Raw genomic sequence first — 25,824 nt, 5'->3', positions numbered from 1 at the left:
CCTGCTTTTGCAGGGGGCTTGGACTCAATCCCTAAAGGGCATTCTATGAGAACCACCCAGCAATGAGACTTACCATGAAACGATGCATGAGATGTGTAGGAGTGGAGCCAGACTGGAACGGCTTTTGCTTAGGGGTTGGCAATGGCCCATCATAGAAAGGTTGCTGTGTAGATGCTGGTGGTAAAGCTGGAAAGCCACCAGACTGATCATCATTGTCATCTTCCTTTTCCAGGAGATTGGAATTAGCTTTTATCATCCCAATATCTAGAAGTTTAAAAACAATAATTACATCTTACACATATTATTATGACAGAATATAGGTTACAAAATTAAGAGTTAATATTTCTCTGGAAAAATAAGGGAGAATATATGCTGAGAGATTATCTCAATAACAGCACTGCAGCACTCTGGAAAATCAATTCATTCTGTACCTAGTGAGTTATCATCATCATCATCAACTATTGTCCGTCTCAGATGGCCTGAAGTTGGCATAATGTCATCATCATCATCTTCATCAGCTCCAGGCTTTGGGGAAGACTGTGATTCAATATCTCCATTTAAATAGTCATCATCATCTCCATCAAAGAGATCATTGTAGTCCTTTGTCACTGTACTGGCAACCTAAAACCAAATTAAGGCTTAAGGTTTAGCCATCAGAAAACTTTTGGAATTCAAGAAATTAATTAAAACACAAGAGGGAAATTTTCAGCACACAAACCAGAACTTTCATTGTAACTGAGTAGCCTAAATAATCATGATAATTCAAGAAATAATTGGTGCTGACCACCTTGTCACGCGGTTTCTTTTCGTCACCGATATGTTCCAACAGCCCCAGATTTCCTTCAGTGTCTGTGTAAGCAATTTGGTTGTATTTGGGGTGCCATGCTAGTCCACAAACTGAGTAATTTTTCTCATGCTTCATCCTAAGAAGAATGTGAAAAGAATGGATTTTTAATTAGCTTCTCAGGGCAGAAACCTCCTCAAGAGTTACAGCAGCAAGTGGCAATATTTCCTGGCATTAGAAAATGGTGTTACACATAATGAAATGATGAATAGGTCACCTCTAGACTGAACAGCATGTTTTCCTTTTCTATGGAGAAAATCATTTAAGCTTTATAAAACAAACAGAACTGTATTCTTAAAATGGAAGCTTCCTGATAGATGTAGAAAAGACAAAGTAAATCCCCTGCAGTCACACATTCCAGGGCCATGCACTTATAAAAAGAACACCAAGTTGTTTGTCCTGTACTGAACTGATGAGTTAATCCTCTGTTTTATCCACCCTTTATTGTCATTGAAAATCCTCCCATAATCTGACTAATTCTTAGCACAGGAATTACAGTAACAATCATGTTTCTTACCCACAATATTCAGACAGATAAATCATTCCTTCTCTACCTCACTTAATCAATACTTTTTGTTTGGTTGGTTTGGTTTTTGTTTGTTTGTTTGTTTTGGAAGGAGAATCACTGAATCACAGAATGGTGGGAGTTGGAAGGGACCTCTGAAGATCATCTAGTCCAACCACCCTGCTAAAGCAGGGTCACCCACAGTAGGTTGTCCAGGATCACAATACCCAAGTGGGTTTGGAATCTCTCCAGAGAAGGAGACTCCACAACCTCTCTGGTCAGCCTGCTCACAGGCTGTAGCACCCTTACAGTAAAGAAGTTTCTCCTCGTAGTCAGATGGAACTGTCCATATTTTAGTTTGTGCCTGTTGCCCCTTGCCCTATCACTGGGCACCACTGAAAAGAGTTTGGTTTCATCCTCTTAACCCTCACCCTTCAGCTATTGATCATCATTGATCAGATTCCCTCTGAGGTTGCTCTTCTTTAGGTTAAACAGCCCCAGGTCTCTCAGCCTTTCTCCCTCACAGAAATGCTCCAGGCTCTTCAGAATCTTCATCAGCTCCACTGGACTCTCTCTAGTAGTTCCTTGTCTCTCTTGAATTTGGGACCCTGGAACCGGATCCAGTACTCCAGCTGTGGCCTCTTTAGAGCAGAGTAGAGAAGGAGGAGAACTTTCCTTTACTTGCCGGTCCCACTCTTTTTAATGCACCCCATGACATCATTGCCACACTGCTGGCTCATGCTTGTTATGCACCAGGACTCCCAGGTCCTGATCAAGATGCTATTAAGGCTGTGAATTCTTCCATCAATGGAAATGTTCAAGGCCAGGCTGGATGAGGTTTTGAACAACCTAGTCTAGTGGAAGATGTCTCTGCCCATGGCAGGGGAGTTGGAGCTAGCTATCTCTAAGGTCCCTTCTAACCCAAACCATTTCACGCTTCTATAATTTGCACAAACAAGCTTTACAGAGAAGATAACAAAAATCCAACTTTAAGAAAAACATTATGGAATAATGTTGAGTACCTCTCTATGCACTCCTGGGTTTCCATATTCCACACCACTATACTCCCATTTACACTTCCAGCTGCCAGACGCTGCCCAGAAGGAGACCAGGCCACAACATTCAAGGGCTAAGGAAAAATAATTTTAAAAGAGAAATGCAAAAGAAAAAAATTACCAATCTACACACAGCATTCCTGTTCTGGAGCTTAACACTGACAGACATCTTGGAAGAAAACAATAACCTTTACAAATCATACCCAGCCTGCTGTGCTAGAGCTGGCTTTAAGTATTTCCCTACAAGAACTGTTCTTAATAGACAGCGCACTTTAGGGTGTTTTTCTTTTTTCCCAAGACTATTCCTCTTCTGTTACTAAATACTGCCATGAGGTCTATCACAACCTGATTCTAGGCATGTAGGCAGAAGCATAGTATATTTTGGAAACTCTAGCACTAAAAAGCTTTATTTATTTTGAACTTAATACAGTTTCATAAATTAAAATTCAAGACTGTGTGCTCTGTATCTTAATAACACTAAGAAAGTGGACCTCTTTAACCCAAACATTTCCAGGTGTATAGAACAGAACAGAACAGACCAGACCAGGTTGGAAGAGACCTTCAAGATCATCATGTCCAACCTATTACCCAACACCACCTAATCAACCAAACCATGCAACCAAGCACCCTATCAAGTCTCCTCCTAAACACCTCCAATGATGGTGACTCCACCACCTCCCTGGGCAGCCCATTCCAATGACGAATGACTCGCTCAGTGAAGAACTTCCTCCTCACCTCGAGTCTAAACCTCCCCTGGTGCAGCTTGAGACTGTGTCCTCTTGTTCTGGTGCTGGTTGCCTGGAGAAGAGACCAACCTCTGCCTGTCTACAACCTCCCTCAAGGTAGTTGTAGAGAGCAAGAAGGTCACCCCTGAGTATCCTCTTCTCCAGGTGAAGCAACCCCAGCTCCCTCAACCTCTCCTCATAGGGCTTGTGTTCCAAACCTCTCACCAACTTTGCTGCCCTTCTCTGGACACGTTCCAGCAAGTCAACATCCTTCCTAAACTGAGGGGCCTAGAACTGGACACAGTACTCAAGGTGTGGTCTAACCAGTGCAGTGTACAGGGGCAGAATGGCCTCCCTGCTCCTGCTGGCCACACTGTTCCTGATGCAGGCCAGGATGCCATTGGCCCAGGTGGCCAAGAGGGCTCATGTTCAGCCTACCATCAACCAGTACCCCCAGATCCCTCTCTGCCTGGCCACTCTCCAAAGTCAAAAGAAAGAAGACGGCACAGTTAGAGCTACTATGCAGTTAAATTTCAGCTTAATAAAGTCTAAAGTGAACAACTGATATCTCTGTTCAGTACAGCAATAATATTCTTGATGTTGTCCCTAAAAAGCTCTCTATTTAGAGCAGTTTGTGAAAACAGATGTTCTGGAGCTGCAGTTGGTGACTCACCAGTAACCCGCTAGATCTCAGAAATCTACTGATAAATGAAAGAGGAGAACCACAGCCATGTAAGGACATTTGACACTCTTCCAGTATCTCTCGCCTTGTTTTCCAACAGAACGTAACAGGATCAGAAATGAAATAGAAAATGTGAGTAACTGTTACGAAGGAGGCAGGGAGAAATACTGTCCAGAAGATAATCTCTAGCAGAACAGCATTTAAATCATGAAAGATTTAGCAGGCACCTGATTTGTGTACCTACCTGTGTGATGAATGCATCTGATAGATCAAATTGACTGTCCCAGGTTTCTCTTCTGTATAGTTTAACAACTCGATCTACAGGAATTGCCAGCAACTGTTCAAAGGAAACAAGAATCAAACAGTTACAAAAAGTTACCTTTCAAACAGGCCATTCACGCAGCAGGGTTCCTTCATTCAGAAGGATTACAATTGTGACTACTGCAGCATTTAATGGCTCCCTAGAATCCCCCCAGTGCCAGCTGAGAAAAGAAAGTTGAAGTCACTTGAATTACAAGATTCTTTAATACTTTCCACATGCAGCACAGCAAAGCACGCCTGCTTTTGGTTTAATATCCATTGCTTTCTGGCAGAAAATTGAAGATAATGACAGCTGCACTGTAAGGTTACAAGTTCTCATTTATGGAACAGCTAACACACACATGCACAAGCAGTTTTCAATGCTGTAAGCACAGGGTTCATGTTCTCCTTTTCCCTGCCTCCCCAAACCTCTGCTGATCAGGTTATAATTTCTCAGTAAATCTGATTTCAATAGCTGATTCATAGCTCATTTCACCTTTTACAAAACTACACAAATATTACTGACTGTTTATTTTCTTAGTAGTTAGAGGTTTTTTGAAGACTTCTAACAATTGTAAGAGAAGCAAGACAACTACTTACATTCCAAATAGGGAAGAAGGATATTAGGAAGAAATTCTTTACAGTGAGGGTGCTGAGACACTGGTACAGGTTGCCAGGGAGGTTGTGGATGTGCCCTCCCTCGAAGTGCTCAAGGTCAGGCTGGATGAGGCCTTGAACAATCTGATCTAGTGGAAGGTGTCCCTGCCCATGCCCATGCCCAGGGGTGGAACTAGATGATCTTTAGGGTCCCTTCCAGCCCAAACCATTTTATGATTCTATGTGTGTGTGTGAATAATTAGCCTTTAAAAAAATATAAAGATTTGCTTTTATGAAGCATAGGTATCGAAACACTTTGCACTACAGTTGACATTCTTTCTTCCACAGAGAAGTTAGACATATTTCTATCAAAGCAGAGTGGTATTTTGAAGAGTGGACACAGGTAGTCAGACACAAAGGTTAAGTTAGGGAAACAAGATTATTCAGGTAAGAACTGTGAGAAAAACCCTGGGAAATACTCTGTAGCTTCAATATACTGGAATATCAACAAAGGATGAATAGGCTCTGCCACACTAATATCACAAGCAAGAACAGAAGCCAAACATACTGTTTCCAAATGACCAACTTTTGCTCAATTCACTGTCCTTTACTTTGAGTATAATAGTTCATGCCCCAATTCATACAGGTTTGCATTCATCTGCTCATTCTGCCTCTCCCCATTGCATTATCAGAGAATGCAGAGGTCTTCTAGATGACATGCGACAGAGACACCTATACAGCTGTATTCACTCCCCAAGCTGTTTTAATTAGTGACCCATACACCGTACTACTGCAGCAGTATGTACACAATGCATCAGACCTCTAGTATTTTGCAGCAGAGGAGGTTTAGGCTGGACATGAGGAACAATTTCTTAGTGGTGGACCTGGCAGTGTCAGGTTAATGGTTGGACTTGTTGATCTCCAAGGTCCCTTCCAACCCAAACAATTCTATGATTCTATGTATCAGCAGCATTGTTAGTCACAACAGCATCAACTTCATTCTTCAGGTAAAAAGATCAACTTACTAAGGCAATATTTACAGAGCAAGATTACTTATAGGGCAAAATTTACTTAAACCAGATAAAGCCTAAACTCCTTTGATACTCTGTTGCAAGCAATTTGATTATTTCCCTTGTGTACAGTGTTTCTTCCTATTCAGCACAACATGACTGTTTAAGGGTGGTTGGGGCTGACAGCTGGACTACTGCCAAACACAGCCTGGGGCTTAAAGAAGGAAACATTTCCAGCTTTTTATTTTTCCTGAAAGTGAACTTCACCCCAAATATTTTCCTTAGTCCCAGGAGCTGCAATTTGGACTTGCCCAGATTGAATTCTACTCTTGGACATACAAAGAGTAAAAGGAGGATTAAGATGTGACTAAAACAATGTCACTTACCTTCCCATTGCCAGGTTGCCAGCCAAGCCTGCATATTGATTTAGCATTTATCACATCATTACATTTCTGCAGCAGCGGCCAGCTTGTTGTGCATGTCTGAAACCAAAACATCAAGCAATGAACTTTCCAGCTCTATCAGAATCTACTGTGCAGTACAAATTCTTAAAGAAAAAATGTTGGGGAAAATATAAATTTTAAAAGCTAAAGCATTTTTGGAACTGAAATAATCTCTTCTATCCAAATATAGACCTGAAACTATTTTAATGACAATACAACTACTTGTAACACAAATAAAAATTACAGAACAAGTGTTTCTAAACAAGTACAGAACAAATGAGCTCACATATTTTTAGGTTGTAGAGAAATCTAGACAAAATGCATTTGTCAAGTCCAGATCAACTGCAGCAAGGTGACACCCATCAACCCAAATGGCTATATTTTCAAATTACAGCACAAATACATCATGCTGCCACTATCCCAGGACAGTGGTAGTGTAACTGCCCCAAAAAGCAGAGAGCAGCACAGACTGAATCAAAAGTGTTCAAATTCCCCATTCAAATAAAAATGTTATCATCGTGGGCATTAAATTTCCTCCTAATCTCAAGTGAAAGTAATCATGTTGTAACAACATCACTTACAAAAGATGCTGTGTAGCATCTCATGACATTAATCCACCTTTACCAGACAGTCTGCAATCCTGACTATGGTTCATTGCTTCATAGGAAGTTTGGCAAAAATCAATAAAAACACCTACAGCACTGTTAATTAAAATTTAAATCCTTCTTTAACCCTGAAAGCAATTAGCTGAAGTCCTGAAATAAGGAATTGGGTGGTCATTGCCATCTTCACACAGAAGAGTCATTTCTGATAATAGGGCTTCTGATATTTCTGATAGGGTTATGAAGATGATTAGGGCACCACAACATCTCTCTATGAAGAAAGGCTCAGGGTCTTGGGGCTTTCTAGCCTGGAGAAGAAAAGACTGAGGGGGGGATCTTATCAATGCTCATAAATACTTAAAGGTTGGGAATGAGGAGGATGGAGCCAGTGACCAGACAAGAGATAACTGGCACAAAATTGAACATAGAAAGTTCCGTCTAAACATGAGGAGGAACTTCTTTACTTTGAGAGTGGTAGAGCACTGGAACAGACTGGCAAGACAGGTCAAGCCTCCATCTCTGGAGTCATTCAAAACCCATCTGCCTGCTGTCCCATGCAATCTGCTAGATTATCTTGAGAGGACCTTTACCCTATCATTCTGTGATTGTGCTGAGGACTAAACACAACATTGGCCAATGAAGAAAGATGAAGGGAAGAAATCAGAAATTCCACAGACAGGAAAAAGAGTCCACATTTATCCAAGCAGCATTTCAGCACAAGGCTTTGGAATTTCTCCCAGAAATAGACAAAAGCTTTCAGTAAAATGTAGTTAGATCCTTTTCCCAAAAAGAGAACACTATTCCAGCAGGGTTATTTCAGTCCAGCTCTTATTGCTGTCTGTGAAACCTTGAATTTCTTAGGAAATCTGAAGCTTGCAATGGAGATCTCTTACCTGATCTGCAATTTTCCATACCCTGACAGACCCGTCACAGCTCGACGATGCCTGTGTGAGAGATTTTTGTAAACCAATCAATAAAGACATAGAGAAATTGATGCTAGAAAATAAAAATTTTAAAAATTCCTGTAACCAATGCTACAGACACACAATACAGAGGCAGCTCTAAAAAGAAAGCCTTCCTGTTTAAACCATTTTAAGACTTAAAACTTTCTAATGCTGTCACCTCGATAACTATGCTCAGCTTCAAGCTACTGCTATTGCAAACCCTCATATTTCAAGTGAGCTGCTTATTGGCAAAAGAGACTCAAAATTTATAGCAAACTTCTTTAGTGACCCATCTTTTCACCTCTAAAATCAGACCAGCATTAGATTCCAGAAGAACACAGACAGTAATTGAGTAGTAAAGCAAAGATTGGGTTCTCCTGGGAGGCAACGAACTGCGACACGGTGCATCATCAGTAACATCAGCTGAAATGAAGTGGTCTCAGGTGCCCAGTCGTTGCTGGTGGTTTGGTTTGGTTTCAAAAAGCATTTATTTATTTTCTTTCTCAGGGAAAAAGAGGTTCAAAGCAGAAAGCAAACAAAATGTTTTTACCAGGTAAACATCCTGGGGGTCAAAAGACAGGCTTAAAACAGGAGCATCATGCCCTCGGAATGTTTTCTGCTTGCTGCTATCAGACACCTCCACAACTTTGATCATGAAGTCACTGTAGACACAAAGGTATTAACAACGACAAGCTGTGTTTAGGGCAATTAAAACTGGGTACTAGGCATAGTTTGAGGAAGTTGGGGCTCTCAATGCTGTATGATCTAAGGGAAAATGAGAATCCTGAAGCTTACTAAAATTGGAGTAAGGCAGAACTACTTTCTATAGAAAGTAATCATTGCTCTTGAGGGAGCTGGGGTTGTTTAGTCTGGAGAAGGAAAAGGGGAGATCATATTGCTCTCTAGAACAACCTGGAAGGAGGTTGTAGTAAGGCTACTATTGGTCTTGTCTCCCAAGTAACTAGCCATAGAACAAGAGGAAATGGGCTTAGGCTGTGCCAGGGGAAGTTTAGACTGGATATTAGGAAAAAATTCTTTACTGAAAGTGGTAATTGGAATATTGGTATTGGAATAGGCTGCCCAAAGAGGTGCTGGAGTCACTATCCCTGGAGGTATTTAGACACAGCACTTCAGGACATGGTTTAGTGGGCACGGTGGTGTTTGGTTGAGAGAGCTGTCTACAGGGCTCGAACAACTCTCCTATCAAGAAAGACTGAAAGACCTGGCGCTGTTTAGTCTTGAGAAGGCTGAGAGGGCATCTTACCAGCCTTGAAATGAAGGAATGCAGCTAAGAATTGAATCACAGAATATTAGGGATTGTAAGTGACCTCCAGAGATCACTGAGTCCAAAGTCCTCCTGCCAAAGCAGGACAGGCTACATAGGAATGCATCCAGGTGGGTTTTGAAAATCTCCAGACACAGAGACTTCACAACCTTTCTTGGCAGCCTGTTCCAGGGCTTGATAACCCTTTGTGTAAAGACATTTTTCCTAATGTCCAACCTAAACCTCCACTGGTGCAACCTGAGGCTGTTTTATCTTGCCCTGTTGCTTGTTCCTTGGGAGACCAACCCCCCCTCACTCCAACCTCCTTTCAGGGAGTTGCAGAGAGCCTCTTTTTCTCCAGGCTGAACAAACCCAGTTCTATCAGCCACTTGTCATAAGACTTGTGCTCTAGACCCTTCACCACCTTTCTTGCCCTTCCCTGGACATGCTCCAGCACCTCAATGTCCTTCCGGGAGTGAGGGGTCCAAAACTGAAACCAGGATTCAAGGTGTGGCATCACTAGTGCCCAGTACAGGGGGGGAAAATTCACCTCTGTAGTCTTACTGGCCACACTATTGCTGATCCAGGTCAGGATGCTGTTGGCCTTCTTGGCCACCTGGGCACACTGCTAGTTCATATTCAGCTGGCTGTCAACCAACACTCAGGTCTTTTTTCACCAGGCATTAACTCTATCCCAGCTGAAACCAGGACAATATAGTGTATGTTACATAAAAGCAAACAGACTGCCTTAAGAAATTAACTGAACTACACATTTAATTCCCCTCAGGCAAGTCTTGCAACTGTCATCTGTTATCACTTGGCAGCATAGTGGTGATGCTTATGCCAGATAATGACTCAAAGCACTCATGCAAATCAGTATCCATCTAACTTTTGCCTGTGTATACACAACTGCAGCACCATGATCCTGAGTAGTCAGGACATTACCTTTAGCACACAGCAACAAAATCCTCAATGCTGCAATGAGATCCATATGGGCAAACTCTTATGCATTAAAGGACTTAAAGCTGAAAACACTCAAGACTCCTCAAGAAAAGGAATAATTTCACAATACCAAATTCCCATTTTGAATTACTCAGTGGATGAAGCATCTTTCATGGTTTCCTAAAGCCATTTTCATTCCTTTTACCCCTCCACCCCTGGAAGGCATTTTACGATACTTCAAAAGCTTCAGAGGTACATGGATTACTGATCTCATTGGTAAAAGACAGCATGATGCCAGATTTTGAATGACAGCAATACTTTTATGAGGCACAGATTACCTCGATCCAGCAGCAATTTTGGTACCATCCCCATTAAAGATGATGTGGTTTGCGTTCGTGGTGAAACGAGTAAGGATGCCATCTGGAACTCCTTCCGGGAACGTATGTACCTGGACAGTGTTGTTTGATATTGCTGTGACCAGTCTCCCATTCTAAAAACAAAACCCAGCAGAAAGTTTGTTAGTTAAAACATATATATGTCCCAAAATTGCTTTGATATGCCTAATATTTGTGTAGATTAACTCTAGTAGTTCTGGAAGAGGTCTGACAGTAAGAGTAGTAGGGAAATATTCTTTTTGCTTGTGTTTCTTCTCCAAAAAACATAGGCTAGCACAGTAACTTTAATACTTTAGCACTTGAGCCAAACTATTGAAAACTAGAAAAAAATATTCTCTTCCTTTCAGTCCTGTAGAAAGAAGCACACTGCCAGGATTTAATACTGAAATCCCAGTTGCTTCAGCAGACCTAAAATTCATTGTACCAGCTATATGGCCATTTACTATACCAAGACCTTTCCAACTTGTACCTGTAGTAAAATAATGAATACCCAAAGTCACTAATGAATTTCAAAGAGAACTACCTAATCTTTTTCTGGTGGATGGAAAATTCACTTTTACATCGGCAAGGAAGCTCTCAGTACAGGAAGATGCTGCTTAGATGAATACCCTGCAGTATCAGGAGAGGGCACCCTTGGACCAAACTACAGGGAAAGATAAGAAGTTCCTAAATACAGCCCAATTCTCTTCAGAAAACAGAAGGCTGATGCTTACTAAAACTTAATCCAGATTAAAAGAAGTGTAAAACAAACCAAATAATTATCCTACACTTGGAAAAGTAGTATCTGCTCAAGTGACATAACTATTCCTCTGTTGTACATAGCAGTAAGGTTTTGAAAAATAGAAATAAAGAAACACCTTGTTTTCTTGAGGGTTTTTGTCTGTTTGAGTTTAGGAATGTGTAGGGTTTTGTTTGGTTGGGGTGTTTTTAAGTTGCCTAAAGTCATAATAAAAATCCTGGAGATAAAGCAGCAGCCAGTACTAAACAACCTAATTAAATAAAAGATGAGATTTATTACCATCCACATCTCAGATCAGCTCCTCATAACACTGCCATTAATGAAGGATAATTTTTGCAATAAGATTTCTTGAAGTTAAGTCTCACAAAGTGCTCTTAAGCTCACTGTTTAAAAATAAAACAGTCACAGGAATCTAAAAGCAAATTACAACAAAGGTAAAAGCCCTGGATGTCAAAAATAAAACCTGGTATTTTCCTTCCTCTATTCAGTAATAACTTTAACAATTTCTGGCTCTGCTACTGATTTGCTAGTAGAACTCAGTCAAATTGCCTCACTTGGGGTGTGAAAAGATAAGTAATGCAAAGAAAAGAGCAGCAAAGGTACATTAAAAGGGATAGGAGAGAGGTTTTGCTTAAGGTAGTAGTTCTGAATAAAGTTTCAAATTACTACTTTTGATACATATGTTAATTCTCATTTATTTCCTCCTTCATATTCCTCTCCAAAATCACAAACAGTTGAAACCCCAAAATTTTCCTTTATCACTGCAAAGTTAACTATGCAACACCTAAAGAATTGATGTAGATTCCTGGAATTCCTCTCTTCTACATTTGTCACACAGACATTTTAGACCTTCTATTACAGATGTAATAAAGAATAACAGCACATAAAGGAAATATTCTGAGAATTCTCAAGCTAAACACATGAACATGTATAGTAAAAAGAATTATTTTCTACTATACAGATTGACATAGCTGAGCTCTTTTTTTTTGTTCTTTACAAGTAATGGCTCCTGCAAGATACAATGAAAGAAACTGACTTAGCATTAAAACAAACAGCGCAGATGATGCTTCAAATGTCAATCAATCAGACTACAGAACTACCTCTGGTCAGCATTCTCAACACATACAAGCAAAAAACCTGTTATCTTCTGGCTTTGAGGATGGTGGGTCAGGGGCTGCTTTGGGTTAAATGACAAATTTGAGAGCAAAGTGTCAGGCAATAGAGAATGTGCTACCAAAGTATTATCAGGCACTGAGTCTATGACAATAATTCTTGACTATAGATTATAATTCCTTGGACGTTGAAGCAGGTCCACAAAAAACCCAACCTCTTGGCTCTTTTCCCGAATGCTTGACGATCGCATCTTAGGCTGGGAAAGTTTTTGCAACTCATATTGTGAGAAAACACTAAAATGACCTTAAAAGTTCACTGCATAATTAGCTTTATCTGCTGGGTTCTGTTCTCAGAAATGAGATCAAAGGCAGAAATGAGATTAACTGAATGTGAAGAGAGGAAAACAAAAACATTAGAGAAGCCTGGTATAACCCTCTATGGGGTAAAATGAATTGTCAGTAGTCTTGATTTATATAAAATACTTAAGTAAAGCATTCAAAACATCTATAGGCACATTTAATCAACTAAATTTCTGTGTATTTGAGAAAACTGTGGTTTCAACACTGCTTTAATATTTGCACTTAGACATAAAGATAGAATGTGTTCATAGCTCATTTAAATACCTGCTGCTCATTAAGCAGCATTCAGTTTGTTTCCATACATTAATCTGAAGACAAGGATCAACATATTTAACATACATTAGACTGAAATGTGAGACACACAGTATTATTCTTGCCTGTTTCTGTATGCTATCCCAGTATACATTTAATGTTACCTTGAAAAGCAATATCCATGAGCTTGAAAAACCAGCATCTGTATAGACATAGTATGGCCAGCAGGAGCAGGGAAGTCATTGTGGCCCTGTACTCAGCACTGGTTAGGCCACACCTTGAGTACTGTGTCCAGTTCTGGACCCCTCAATTTAAGACGGACATTGAGACTCTTGAACATGTCCAGAGAAGGGCAATGAGGCTGGTAAGAGGTGTCAAGCACAAGCCTCATGAGGAGAAGCTGAGGGAGCTGGGATTGTTTAGCCTGGAGAAGAGGAGGCTCAGGAGGGACCTTATTGCTGTCTACAACTACCTGAAGGGTGGTTGTAGCCAGGAGGGGGTTGGTCTCTTCTCCCAGGCAATCAGCACCAGAACAAGAGGACACAGTCTCAAACTGTGCCAGGAGAAGTTTAGGCTTGAGGTGAGGAGAAAGTTCTTCACTGAGAGAGTTGTTAGCCTTTGGAATGGGCTGCCCAGGGAGGTGGTGGAGTCACCGTCCCTGGAGGTGTTCAAGAGGGGATTGGATGTGGCACTTAGTGCCATGGTTTAGTAGTCATGAGGTCTTGGGTGACAGGTTGGACTTGATGATCTTTGAGGTCTTTTCCAACCTTATTGATTCTATGACATGCATGATACAATTCAGAGGAGTTCAGTTAACAATACCTTCAGAGCACACGAATAGGCCTTTTCTCCTACATTAATGGACTTTGGATCATCATCATCCAGGTTTTCCCAAATTCTAACATCTCCATCACTGCCACAAGTCACAATGCAGCTGTGAAAAGAGACAGGATTTGTTAACATTCAGGAATGGAAAGGTTAGACAATGTGATTTTCAGTCCCAACACGAAAATGTTGTTAAAGTGTTAGGGTTTTTTTTAATGGAAATGAAGTCCATACTATATGATATAGCAAACAAACATAACAAATGTAAGTAACTTCTTAAATGTGGGGGTGAGTGGGAAATCACATCTGGTAGCATAACAGAGTACCTCAAGTCTCTGATAAGTCCCTAGGCCTGGCATTCATCTGAACTGACCCTGAGATACTCCCAATCAATCCATTTTTTCCAGAACCTAGAGCAAATTCTTCAAAGGACTACATTAGCACTGATTTCTGTATGAACTGGACATTCATTTACTTACTGCTCAAGACTTTGAAAGCTTACCTCACAGCTGTTTACAAAGTTGAGGGCAAAGCTAAGAGTGTTAATGCATACTTAACTGCAGTTTAGCATGCTTAGCATGTTCCAGGCCTGTAGAAGCCTTAAAAAATAGTTAATACGAAATTCAAGTTTGCTGGAGTTAACTTCCAACTTTTTAAACCAGCAAACAAACCAGAAGTTGCAGAGTAAATACGCAAAAGATTGCATGGCATTTTTAATTAAAGATGTCATGAATACATAATCAAGCCTTGATTTCTTTCCTTACTTAAGTTGTCTGCAGTCTCCCAAAATTCTAATTAAACAGCAAAATGTTGCAAAGTCAGTGATGAAGCCGTGATGCTGCTCTTCTTAGTTCTGTAACTTTAACAGCAACATAACACTGTCTTGATATTTAACGTACTTGTGCTGGGCAGCGCAGCAGTAGTGGATCAGTGGTATTGGGCAGAGGTGTTTGCACCTATTTTTAAACATTTGCACAGTGACAGCAAAGAAGGCTTTTTGTGGCTTTGAGGGAACATTATTAGACTAACTCTTAAGAGTAGTTTTTGCACCAAGGCTAAAGAACTAAAGAAAGGAGTAAGAGGATAGGGACTTAAACCGTACATGAGATATGACTTACCCCTTGAGTTCGTTTTGAAGGCCTGTTTTCTGGCTTACCATTTATTTGTAATCAATTAAATGGTAACATCAAGTATTTTGTTGACATTTATACATTTGAGAGCCAGCACAAGAATAAGAAAAGATATTGGAATATCTGATTTCTTCAAGTATATTTTAAATTTCTTATTATGTGAACATATTTACTCCTGCACTACACTGATTCCTGCTATATTCTATGAAGTCACTCTTACAGAATCACCAAATCATTAAGGTTGGAAAAGACCTCTAAGATCATCAAGTCCAACCTTAATGATCAACTCCAACCATAAAAGAGGGCACACAGAGCTTTTACATATACATATATATGCATATATATATAGACACACACACATATATGCTTAAAGTTCAAAATCAATTGCTTCAAAACCTAGGGCATCAAAATATTGTCATAGAAACAGTTTACCAACACAGGCAAAAGCCACAGGACTTGCCAGACCAAACCATGCCATAAACCTATCCCAGCAGTGCCTAGGAAGGCATCAGACCGGCCCAAGACGATCCCTCCCCAGACCAGTTCCTGGTCTCCAGGAATTACGGTCTTACCTCCCAGTGTCATCGAAGCAGACATCTGTGTGACCTTCAGTATGGCCATACCGCATTGGCTTTTGTGCTGATGGCATCTTCACCCTCACCTGTTAAAGACAGAAGAAATAAATTAAAAGCTTCGGAGAGAGCCTCAGACAAGATCAGGGCTGCCTGAACACTCACCCACCGGGCTGGGGACGCGGGGCTCAGCCCCCAGCTGCCCTCCCCCCTTGACCTAAAGGGTTCACAGTCGGAGAGATGAAGGAAAGAAAACCGGGAAAGAAAAGAGGGCAAAAAACAGGTCACCCCTGGTGGGGGTGCCAGGGGCCTGTCCCTCAGGCACCTCAGTACTCGGGGCAGGCCGAGCTGAGCCAGGCCATCCACAGGGCCCTGGAAGAGACCAGGGGGTCAGACCCGCGGCTCCCGCCGTGTACGGGAAAGGGCTCGCACTGCCCGCTGGGCGAGAAGAGCCCGCAGGCCGAGGGCGGCTCAGAAGCCATACCCGCTCACCGCTCCGGCCCAGCCACCCGCTTCGAGCCTTCCCGCGCTCAGCCCCACCGCGTCCGGCCCCGCCGCACGGCCCGCCCCGAGGGCCGGGCCTGACCCGTCAGAGCCCGGGGCGGAGCTGCACGCAGGCGGGGCTGCCGTTGGCCCCCGCCGGCCGGGAGAGGGAGGATGGCGGCGGCAGTGGTGGCGGCTGTGCCGGTGGTAGCGGCAGCAGGCGCGGCCGGGGGCGCCTCACAGCGATTGTGTTCCGGCGGCTGAAGGGAGCCGAGGCTGCCGCCGCCTCACCCAGGCTACCGCCGCGCTCCCCGGGAACCCGGTACGGGCTGTCGCGGAGGTGCCGGCGACCTTCCTCCTGCTGTCACCCGCCTCGGGTCAGGCCGCCCTGTCCGGCTGAAGAACCGACTTGGGCGGCGAGAGGCTTCCGCGGGGGGAACGATCGTAAGTTGAGGTCGGGGGGAAGCTGAGGTGGTGTCAGGCGGAGTCCGCGCCCCTGTCCCTGAGGTGGGCTCGGTCCTCGGTGGGTGTTTGCTTTTCCTGTGAAAACCGGTGTGTGGGTGCAAGCCTGATGTATATATCCTCATATGTGGAGTGCATATGTACTTAGTGTACATACTTCTGGACATCTATTTGATGGTAGTCCCTCAGGAGACACATGAATGGCAAGGCAAGCCCAAATGAGGGCTTTCACCCTTCACCCCTTGTTTAGCCAAAATCCCCATCACAGCAAAGTGTATCGGGGAGGCTGGGGGATGTTCTTGCTCCAGTAAAGGCAGCAGGATCAAACCCACTTGGAGATGGGTCTGGTAATTATGGAATTAACACTGTAATTACAGCCACCCTGATGCATCTGTGAGATGGAGTTGACAGCAGTTGTAGTTAGGCAGGTAATGATGGCACTGCTACATTAAGCTTTCCTGCGCTGAAAAATAGGAGGAAGGCAGCATGGTTTAGGTCTTGAAGGGCAAAAGCTGTTAGAGCTTGTCATACCTGAAAAAACAGTTCTCTGTTTTCCCTTTATGTCGCTTTAATGGTCTGGCCCAGTCTATTCCTGCTTCTAAGAAAAATTGCTGCCAGGCAAAAGCCTTTTATCTTCAGTTTTGTTCTTGCGGCGGAGTTATCAGTGGTTGGGGTGAGCAGAGTGATTTATTTATATTGGAAATGTGGTTGGGCTCCCTGGAAGAGTCACATTGTTGGTACTTTCATGAATGAGTAAGTGACAGGATTATTTAAAAAAGAAAAAAAAAATAAATCAAAAAACCCAAACCAAACCCAACACATCTATATGCCCAGATTTCATTATTAAACCTTATGAAAGCTGTGTAGAGACATGTTTTCCATGGGTGTATGCTGACATATTTCGGTAAATCGTGATTTCTGGTGAGGATAACGTGTTCTAGCGAAGTGATTCAAGCTGAACCACTTCTCAGATGAGTGGGAAGACCAAGCTATTCTTACTGCAAGCTGCTGCCTGGGACGGAGACAAATGCATGTCGACTGTATTTATTTTTCTTTATTATTTTAGTTTGCAAAAACTCTCAGACAATATTTTACACCTCAAATATTTTATACCTAATTTTGCAATATAAAGCCGGTGTAAGTTCAGTTCTGTATCGCGACAAATTAATTTTCTGGAGATGATACCAGCTGGCATAACTCTTTGAACAGCATGGGAAACTAGGGGGAGGCTTTTCAGGGCGCGAGAGGATCCCGTGGTCCCTTGGCCAAGGGACTGCAGGTCCTGCGGCTTTGTCACGTCTGAAGTGGCACGGCGTCAAATACAAAGTTACTCTTTAAATCCGGTCAGGAACTCAACCTGCTGCTGACTTGATTAATGGGTGCAAGCAGCAGGGCGGGAGCTGGGAATCGCGCTGCTCTCCTATTCGGTTTCTGGGTGGAGCACGAAGTGTTGGTCATGGACCATAAAGCTTTTACTGATTGAGTGCTGCTGCTGTGGTCTGCCAAGCGCTGCTCCTTCAGCACATGAGCAGAGGTTCATTAAGCCAGCAGATATGAGCAGTCCTCACCTTTGGTACCTGGGCATGAATAAAATAGCCCCAGTGTTAGGGTTAGGGGACATGGCTTTGTGACCCCCTTCTCTTATAGTTCTGAAGATATTACAGAGCCAAGACAAATCCAGGCCATTTCCAAATAAGAAGTATTGTAGGTTATCCTGGTATCCTTAGATGGTCCCTTTCTTTTGTGTGTGTGATTATTGCTTTAATTTGCTGGAAAGGCTTCTGGAGTCAAGTTTAGGTATTTTTGGATGGTATCATAGATCAAAACAAATGTAGACAAGACTGAATTAAAATGAGTTAAGACAGAGGAATTGAGACTTAATTTTATCCTTAATAGGTTGGGCTTTTTTCCAAAATAAGTCACTAACAGCTCAACTTCAGGAAAAGGTCAGGTTTTAAAATGCAGTCTTGTGGCCAAAATCTAATTGGGTGAAATGAATGAAAACAGCATGTGACCAGTCAGACTTTTTTTTTTTTAATAACTTTTTTATGTAGGCTGAAAGGGAAAAAAAGGCAAAAGTACTCCAATTTATTATAGCTTGCTCTTTCCTCTCAGGATTTTATCAGCTCTAGAAGAGTATCAACTTCTATAACAATTCCAGAATGGATTTATTGTTCTTTGTGCAAGTCTCCTTTTCTTGTTTAATTAGAGGCATAGTACAGCAATGCTTTGGCTTTTGTGTACTTGGACAGAAAACTCAAGTTCTCTTTCAATAGAAGAATTGTGCAGCATGGGAGCACAAAAGAGGTGGTGGGATCTCCATCCTCAGAATTTTTCAAGATATGGCCAGACTGAGCCATGGGGTGGTGGGACCTTCATCACTGGAGGTTTTCAGAATGTGGCCAGACCATGCTGTGGGGTGGCAGGAGCTCCATTCTCAGAGGTTATCAGGACCTGGCCAGCCCATGCCATGCCTCCCCTGAGCTGCACTGGCAGCGCTCTTGCTCCAGGTGGGAGGATGGGCTGGAGATCCCCGTGTCTGCTTCAGACAGTGCTTTGCTGATAGTTTACACCATATTCTCCTCCTTTGTTATACCAAAAGGGAAGCAGCATGATGAAGACTTGGAGATACTGGGCTTGAGGCAAGGGGCCATCAGCTAGGACATAAATATCTAGTTAAAGCAATTCAGTATTAAATTTTAAAAAAGTCTTCTCCTGTTGGAGTTATTGAGTATTTGCCACTGATTTAATTAGACATATGGTGAGGCTGTAACTGTCTTATCACAGCCTACCTCTGTCTAGAAGGTAATATTGTTATTGCCTCCAAAGAGCTACTAGACATTGCTTTTATATCTATTAGATATTGTTTGGGCCTGAAATCTAAGTGGTGAGGCATCAGCACTTGGGATTAAAAACATCTTGTACAGCTGTCTGTACACCCCCCTCTTAACAGCCTGGCAAGAGCCCTGCTTCTGAAGGAGGGAGCCATGCACACTATAAAAACACCAATAAAAGGCACCCCTCTCTCTGCTTGTCCCCATGGACTGTAAGCTGTGACAGTGTTGGGTAACCTTGAACTACAAGCCTGATCCCCATGCCCCAAAGTGAACTCTGCTTATCCCTGCATGTTGTTTTATCTTTGCTGTTTGCTTAGAAGGAAGAGTTTCAAGCATGAGGGTTTTGTCAGGGCTGCTTCTGAGATGCCTTGGAGGTATCCCTGTGTCAAAGGCAGCTTTTGTAGGCAGGAGACTAATCGTATCTACCAAAAGGATCTCAGAACTGATGCGTGTAAGCTGCAGAGCTGAACTCCTCCATTTAACCTTGCCCTGTAGGGAAAAGTACACTCGGTGTTCTCTCTCTTTTATCCTTGCCCTGCTCTCTCAGTCGTGCTCCAGCTGTTAATGGATGGCATTTCCCTTGGCCCTTTGCAGTGAAAGGAATAGCTGGGCTGGGTGGATAGCCTTAAGTGGTAATACAGCACTGAATGCCTCGGTGCCCTTTACACCTCTTTTTTTCCAACACCCAGATTACTTTTGGTCCCCATTTTATTGTTAGGACTGTGAATTGGAAGGGTATGAAGCTGTGAGCTCTTACTGTAATGCCAAATGGTGGGATTTGGGCACCTAAATATGTTGTGGACAGTGTCTGTTTCAGGAGGCAGCTTATCTGTGAGAGCGCAGATCACAGAATCACAGAATGCCAGGTTGGAAGGAACCCCAAGGATCATCTGGTCCAGCCTTTCTAGTTTAAATGAGATGGTCCAGCACCCTGTCAATCTGAGTCTTAAAACTGTCTAATGTGAGGGTCCACTGCTTCCCTTGGGAGATGATTCTAATGTCTAACTGTTCTCATTGTGAAAAATTTTCTTCTGGATTCCAATCACAATCTCCCCAGGAGTAACTTGTACCCATTATCCTTTGTCTTTTCCGTGTGACTCCGTGTACAAAGGGAGTCACCATCTTCCTGGCAGCTATCCTTTATGTAGTGGTTCATGGTAAACAGGTCTTCCCTAAGCCTTCCCTTGTCAAGGATGAACAACCCCAGTTCTCTCAGCCTTTTCTCACATGGCAGATGCTTGTAACACATTTGGAAATCAAGGTTTTGTCTCCCGAGTCACTGAACCATCCTTTTCCTCCACAATGCCAAGTTCAAGGCTGGTTTTAGTTAGTGTCATCCCTTTTCCTCCATATATTCCATGCTCTTTTCACGGGTCCAGCGTTATGTCTGATTAGCAATTACTGCTCTGACGTGGCAGAACTGGCGCCTGGGTTCCAGCAGCCTTCAAACCCCAGGGAAACAGCTCTCTGTCTTGCTGGCTAATGGTGCATGTCATACAGCATCACGTGCTGTTCCTCTCATTGTAGTTTCAGGGTTTAGGTACCACTAATAGTCTGTGGTAGAAGAGAGGTACAAAATAGAAGGCGGCTTTACAGTTCACTACAGCAGCAACTGAGAAATGACATAAGCCACTGAGCTGAGTTCAGTTGCTGGGCTGAAGGGAGGAGATAACAGACCTTTTCAGCACTTGGGGGTTTTGTACCTTTTGCAGTTTTTAATTAAAAGCCCATATTCTGCCTCTTCTTATTCCTTATATGGGCTGGATGTGCAGGATGAGATAACTGAAGGTTTCAAAAGCAATTACAAACTGTCGTGTCCTAATTTTTAAGTACTTGACTTTGCAACTTCAATGATACCTCCCTGTCTAATTAACAATCCCATATATAGGGAGTTAATGTATTTTACTACAGGATGAATCTAGAATAACTTTTGGTCTTCAACAATTACTCCCGATTATCACCAGAAGAGGGGTTTTTTGTTCTCATTTTTTTGAGTTGTGGAGAAAATTCATCACTTCATTCTGATTGTTTCTGTATGAAAAGACCAGCGTTCCAAAAGCAAGCAAGCAATCTTGGTCCAAATAAGGGTGATTTGGGCCTTACGTACAAAGGTTGCCTTTCTCCTGCCTGCTTTGCATCCTTCCACAACCCACAGACCTGGGGGCAGTTTGTACTGAAAAGTGGTTTGCAAAACCCTGAGGGAAGGAAAAGAAATCTTTATTTTAGCCTTTGTTTTGTAATTGTTGGAATATCTGTGATTCCTCTTGGTACCAGTGAGGTATTGTTCATCTACACTGCTTTTAACACCAGGGGGATTTCACCATATTTGCTATATTTTACCTGTTTTCCCCTCATTCTACATTTCTGCATCTCCTCCTCCCTTTTGCTGCCTTTCCCCCACAGCTTTCAGGTTTGTGGGCTGTAAATAAGGAATTCAATGTCAAAAATTCCCGGGTGAAAGTTCCATCTGGGCTGCATTTGGCCTACAGACTGCATGTAAAACCTTTTGGCACTGCATTCTTATTCTTTTACTGAAAGCAGAGGCTAGAACTCGGCCTGCGCAGCCCCGGGGGACCGCAGAGAGGTTGTGTCATGCTGGCTAATCCTGATGATGAGAATGGATTGAATGGAGAGAGGAAGTGGATGCCCTTTTCTCTTCCTGCTTAGTATTTACCATGTCAATTAGTTCTTTAAAAAAAAAAAAAAAGACAAAACACAACACAACAACAAAAAAATCCACATCCAGAAAAAAAACCCCAGTGGAACAGAGGAGCTATACATGGGTTTGGTGCAAAAGCATCGTGGTAAGTGCGGGGAAATATTCGCCTCAGGAGAGAAAAGCACACAGAACATATTGCTATCTATCTACCCTGAAAAAAAAAATCTGTTCTACTTTCAACTGAGTAATCAAAAGAGGATTTTTTTTTCCCCCCTTCTTTTTTTTTAAAGCAGAGCATTCAAAAGGAAACCTCTTATCTATCTGAGAATTCAATACACTTTTGGAAACAAAAGAGAATGAAATCAGCAGCCGTAGGTCTCAGAGCAGCAGTGATTTTAATAATGTAAACTTTCTTCTCTAATGAGTAATAAGCAGTTCCATCTTTCACAGCCTTTTAAAATTGCTTTTAGTAAGGGACTGGATTTGTTTTAATCCTTTTCAGTATGTAAAGCCCCAGATATTTCAATCCCTTAGGGGCTCGGTATTTTCTATCTCTGTTTGAAAAGGCAGAGGAAAACAGCTTTCAGAAACTGATGGAATCTGTGACTGATAAAATTTTTCTTTCTTTTCTTTTTTTAATATATCCAGAAAGTGACCTAGAAGTGTCAGTTAAGAAAAAGATCTCTGGCATCCCATCCTGTGGATTAGTAGCAAACAGGCATATCATCTAGGTACAGTAGCTCTTTGTACTCTGACCTAGTTGTTACTGTTCTGGCTTGTTCCTTCTTGAAAGGTTATTTGGAAGAGATGCAGAACTTGCTCACTAAAGAGCTCAAGAGGTACCACCTGCCATGTGAAGTGCCTCCCTTTAAAATGGTCCCCAGCACAATAGGATTGCCAGCACCTAAAACTCTGCTCTGCTGTGTAGTGGGAATGAGTACTATAAAAACAACCTGAGATAGGTTGATGGTTGGACTCGATGGTGATTCTAAGGCCACCATGGCCATTAAATGATGTCCCAAAGTGCCATGTCCATACATTTCTTGAACGTCTCCAGGGATGGTGACTCCACCACCTCCCCAGGCAACCTATTCCAATGCCTGACCATTCTTTCAGTAAAGCAATTTTTCCTAATATCCAATCTAAACCTCTCCTGGCACAATTTCAGGCCATTTCCTTTCTTCTGTCAACTGATACTAGGGAGAACAGACTAACCCCCACCTCACTACAACCTTCTTTCAGGTAGTTGTAGAGAGCAATGAGGTCTCCCAAATAAAGCCAAGGTGGATTAGCCTGGAAAATGCTTTTTCCAAGGAAAAGGTAAAGGAGCATTGTCTGGGATCAGCCTGGTAGTGAATTCAGCATGATCATATTTTTTACATGGTTAGCAATTAATTGTCATTGCTGTCCTGCACTGGTCTCATGTTCTGTGCATGCACAACTGTTAACCCAGCTGTGTTGGCTTTTTTTTTTTCCTTCAGATATTTCCAGAAAGTGCCTCGAGGAAGCTTCCATATGTAGGAACCCCCTACAAGAAGCACAGTGTTCTTTCTGGCAACTCGTGAAGCAGAGCTGTCAGAATGGCAGAAAATAAGGACAGTAATATTAAAAGCGCAGACGTGAGGCCCAAAAGCAGCCGGAGCAGAAGTGCAGACAGAAAGGATGGTTACGTCTGGAGTGGAAAGAAGCTCTCCTGGTCCAAGAAGAGTGAGCATTGTTCTGATGTGGAACCAGCAAGCGCTTCAGGAAGATCAGGGGCTAATTTAAGGAGCCAAGAGAGGAAGTATAGCTGCTCCTCTATCGAGCTGGATCTAGATCGTTCCTGTGGCCACAGGTTTTTAGGTCGGTCTCTCAAGCAGAAGCTGCAGGATGCTGTGGGTCAGTGCTTTCCTATCAAGAACTGTAGCAGTCGTCACACCTCAGGACTGCCATCCAAAAGAAAAATTCATATCAGTGAGTTAATGCTAGATAAGTGTCCTTTCCCTCCACGCTCGGAGCTGGCTTTTCGGTGGCACTTGATCAAAAGACACACAGCCCCTATAAGTCCAAAAGCAGAAGACTGGATAATTGCTGATTTATCCCAGCAGGAGGAAAGGGAGGATCAGCTGCGAGACGATGAGATTGCCAACGGGGGAATGGACTCTCCCTCCCAGTCCTGTGACTTTACCGACAGCGGTTCCTCCAGGCGTGATTCGAGGTCTGAATTGGTTCCAGGTAAGGTGGGGAGGAACAGTAGAGATGAAAGCGACATGGACTCTGATGACGAAGTTATAACGCTGTGCACAAGTTCTAGAAAAAGAAACAAGCCCAAATGGGAAACTGATGATGAGCTGCTACGTATGGAAACACCTCCAAAATACCATACCCAGATCGATTACGTCCACTGCCTAGTCCCAGACCTCCTCCAGATAAATAACAATCCCTGCTACTGGGGAGTCATGGATAAATACGCAGCTGAGGCACTGCTGGAAGGAAAGCCAGAGGGAACGTTTTTGTTACGAGATTCTGCCCAAGAAGACTATTTGTTTTCTGTCAGCTTCAGGCGCTACAGTCGTTCCCTCCATGCGCGGATAGAGCAGTGGAATCACAACTTCAGCTTTGATGCCCACGATCCTTGTGTCTTCCATTCTCCTGACATCACTGGACTCCTAGAGCATTATAAAGATCCAAGTTCCTGTATGTTCTTTGAACCACTTTTATCCACTCCACTAAACAGGACTTTTCCTTTTTCTCTTCAGCACATATGCAGAACAGTTATTTGCAACTCTACGACGTACGACGGTATTGACGCGCTTCCCGTTCCTCCGTCGGTGAAGCTCTACCTGAAGGAGTATCACTATAAGTCAAAAGTGAGAGTACTCAGGATTGATGTGCCAGAGCAGCAAAGCTAGAAAATATTTTTATGAGATTGCCTCCAAACAAATGGTCTCTTCAGTCTTTCTTCCTTGTAGGATTTTTTTTCTTTTTAATAGCAATTTGATTTTTTTCCCTTATTCTGCAGATTATTTACCACCCAAACTAGCCTCTGTTCAAGGCTTTTTAATCCAAATGTACTTTGAGTCTTCCCAGCTCCCTTTTTTTTTTTTTTTTTCTTTTTAGTACTGATATTCATTGTGGGCTTTTGGTACTGTTCTCAGACTAGAGTTTTACAGAGTGGCAGGTAGGCTTTCTGGTATTTCCATAGATGGATAGTCTTTAGATCGAGTTCAAAACTGATTTTTAGATCTGTCTTTTATATTGTATTTCCATGTGTTGCTGACTTGTTTGAAATAATGCCCTGTTAACTAAAGGTTGACTTCTCTGTATTTTCTGCATTTCTCTTAAAATGAGTGCTCTAGCCTCTGTGTGAGTCTGTCTGTCCATATGTATCTGATGCAGTAAATCCATCTGTCTATTTCTAACATGACTATTCTGAGCAAAATGAAGTTTGAAAGAGGAGATGATCTTTCTATAAATACATCAGGGGACTAGACACCATGGAGGGGAAAAAAAAACAATTCAAGCAAAGGACAACACTCAGGACAGGAACAAACATGTATAAACTGGTTGTGAAAAGATTTTGGTTGGAAAAGGTATTTCCTTCATCATCAGAGCAGTGGGCTCTGGAACAGCTTTTAGTTTTGTATAGTAACAGTAAAAAGCCAACTGCTTGTGAACTGGGATTTGATCAGTGTCTAGAAGGGATAATCATAGAATCATAGAATGCTTTGTGTTAGAAGGGACCTTTAAAGTTCATTTAGTCCAATTCCACTTCCCCTCAGTAAGCAAAGGTAACTTTAAATAGAGCAGGGTGCTCAGAGCCCCAAATAAGCTGACCCAGAATAGTTCCAGGAATGGGGCATCTACCACCTCTCTGGGCAACCTGGACCAATGTTTCACCTCAGTGTAAGAGAAATCTTCCTTCTCTCTAGTCTGAACCTCCCCTCTTTTAGTTTAAAACCAACACCCCTTGTCTTGTCACAACAGGCCCTGCTAACAAGTCTGTCCCCACCTTTCTTGTAGTACCTCTTCAAGTACTGGAAGGCCACAAGGTCTTCCTGGAGTCTTCTGCACGCGGAACAACCCCAACTCACTCAGCTTGTCCT

At 42.5% G+C, this 25,824-nt stretch overlaps 2 protein-coding genes across 2 annotated transcripts in view; one reads left to right on the top strand and one right to left on the bottom strand.

The window, feature by feature from the left end:
* Window positions 1-15,829, bottom strand: part of WDHD1 (WD repeat and HMG-box DNA binding protein 1) — a 34,880-nt gene extending 19,051 nt beyond the window's left edge. Inside the window, exons 1-12 of the mRNA XM_068149051.1 lie at window positions 15,783-15,829; window positions 15,299-15,387; window positions 13,594-13,705; window positions 10,252-10,403; window positions 8,258-8,369; window positions 7,657-7,707; window positions 6,105-6,200; window positions 4,056-4,148; window positions 2,372-2,478; window positions 788-923; window positions 432-621; window positions 74-264 (exon numbers count right to left, since the gene is read on the bottom strand). Coding sequence (XP_068005152.1) covers window positions 74-264; window positions 432-621; window positions 788-923; window positions 2,372-2,478; window positions 4,056-4,148; window positions 6,105-6,200; window positions 7,657-7,707; window positions 8,258-8,369; window positions 10,252-10,403; window positions 13,594-13,705; window positions 15,299-15,375 — 1,317 coding nt within the window. The 5' untranslated portion in view covers window positions 15,376-15,387; window positions 15,783-15,829. The remainder of the gene's footprint in view (window positions 1-73; window positions 265-431; window positions 622-787; window positions 924-2,371; window positions 2,479-4,055; window positions 4,149-6,104; window positions 6,201-7,656; window positions 7,708-8,257; window positions 8,370-10,251; window positions 10,404-13,593; window positions 13,706-15,298; window positions 15,388-15,782) is intronic.
* Window positions 15,830-15,949: 120 nt separating this feature from the next.
* SOCS4 (suppressor of cytokine signaling 4) lies at window positions 15,950-25,081 on the top strand. Its single transcript, XM_068149052.1, has 2 exons — window positions 15,950-16,225; window positions 23,221-25,081. Exon 2 carries the CDS (start codon window positions 23,320-23,322, stop codon window positions 24,628-24,630), a length of 1,311 nt encoding a protein of 436 aa, XP_068005153.1. The 5' UTR covers window positions 15,950-16,225; window positions 23,221-23,319; the 3' UTR covers window positions 24,631-25,081.
* The last annotated feature ends 743 nt before the right edge of the window (window positions 25,082-25,824 follow it).

Source organism: Melanerpes formicivorus, unplaced genomic scaffold, assembly GCF_026170545.1.
Source record: "Melanerpes formicivorus ecotype bairdi unplaced genomic scaffold, bMelFor1.0.p_v2 SCAF_17, whole genome shotgun sequence".
In the NCBI taxonomy this organism is placed as follows: domain Eukaryota; kingdom Metazoa; phylum Chordata; class Aves; order Piciformes; family Picidae; genus Melanerpes; species Melanerpes formicivorus.
This window is presented reverse-complemented; position numbering and strand designations above follow the sequence as displayed.

Coding starts and splice junctions, on each gene's coding strand:
- SOCS4 (XM_068149052.1), top strand. CDS start 23,320: ATGGCAGAAAATAAGGACAGTAATATTAAAAGCGCAGACGTGAGGCCC.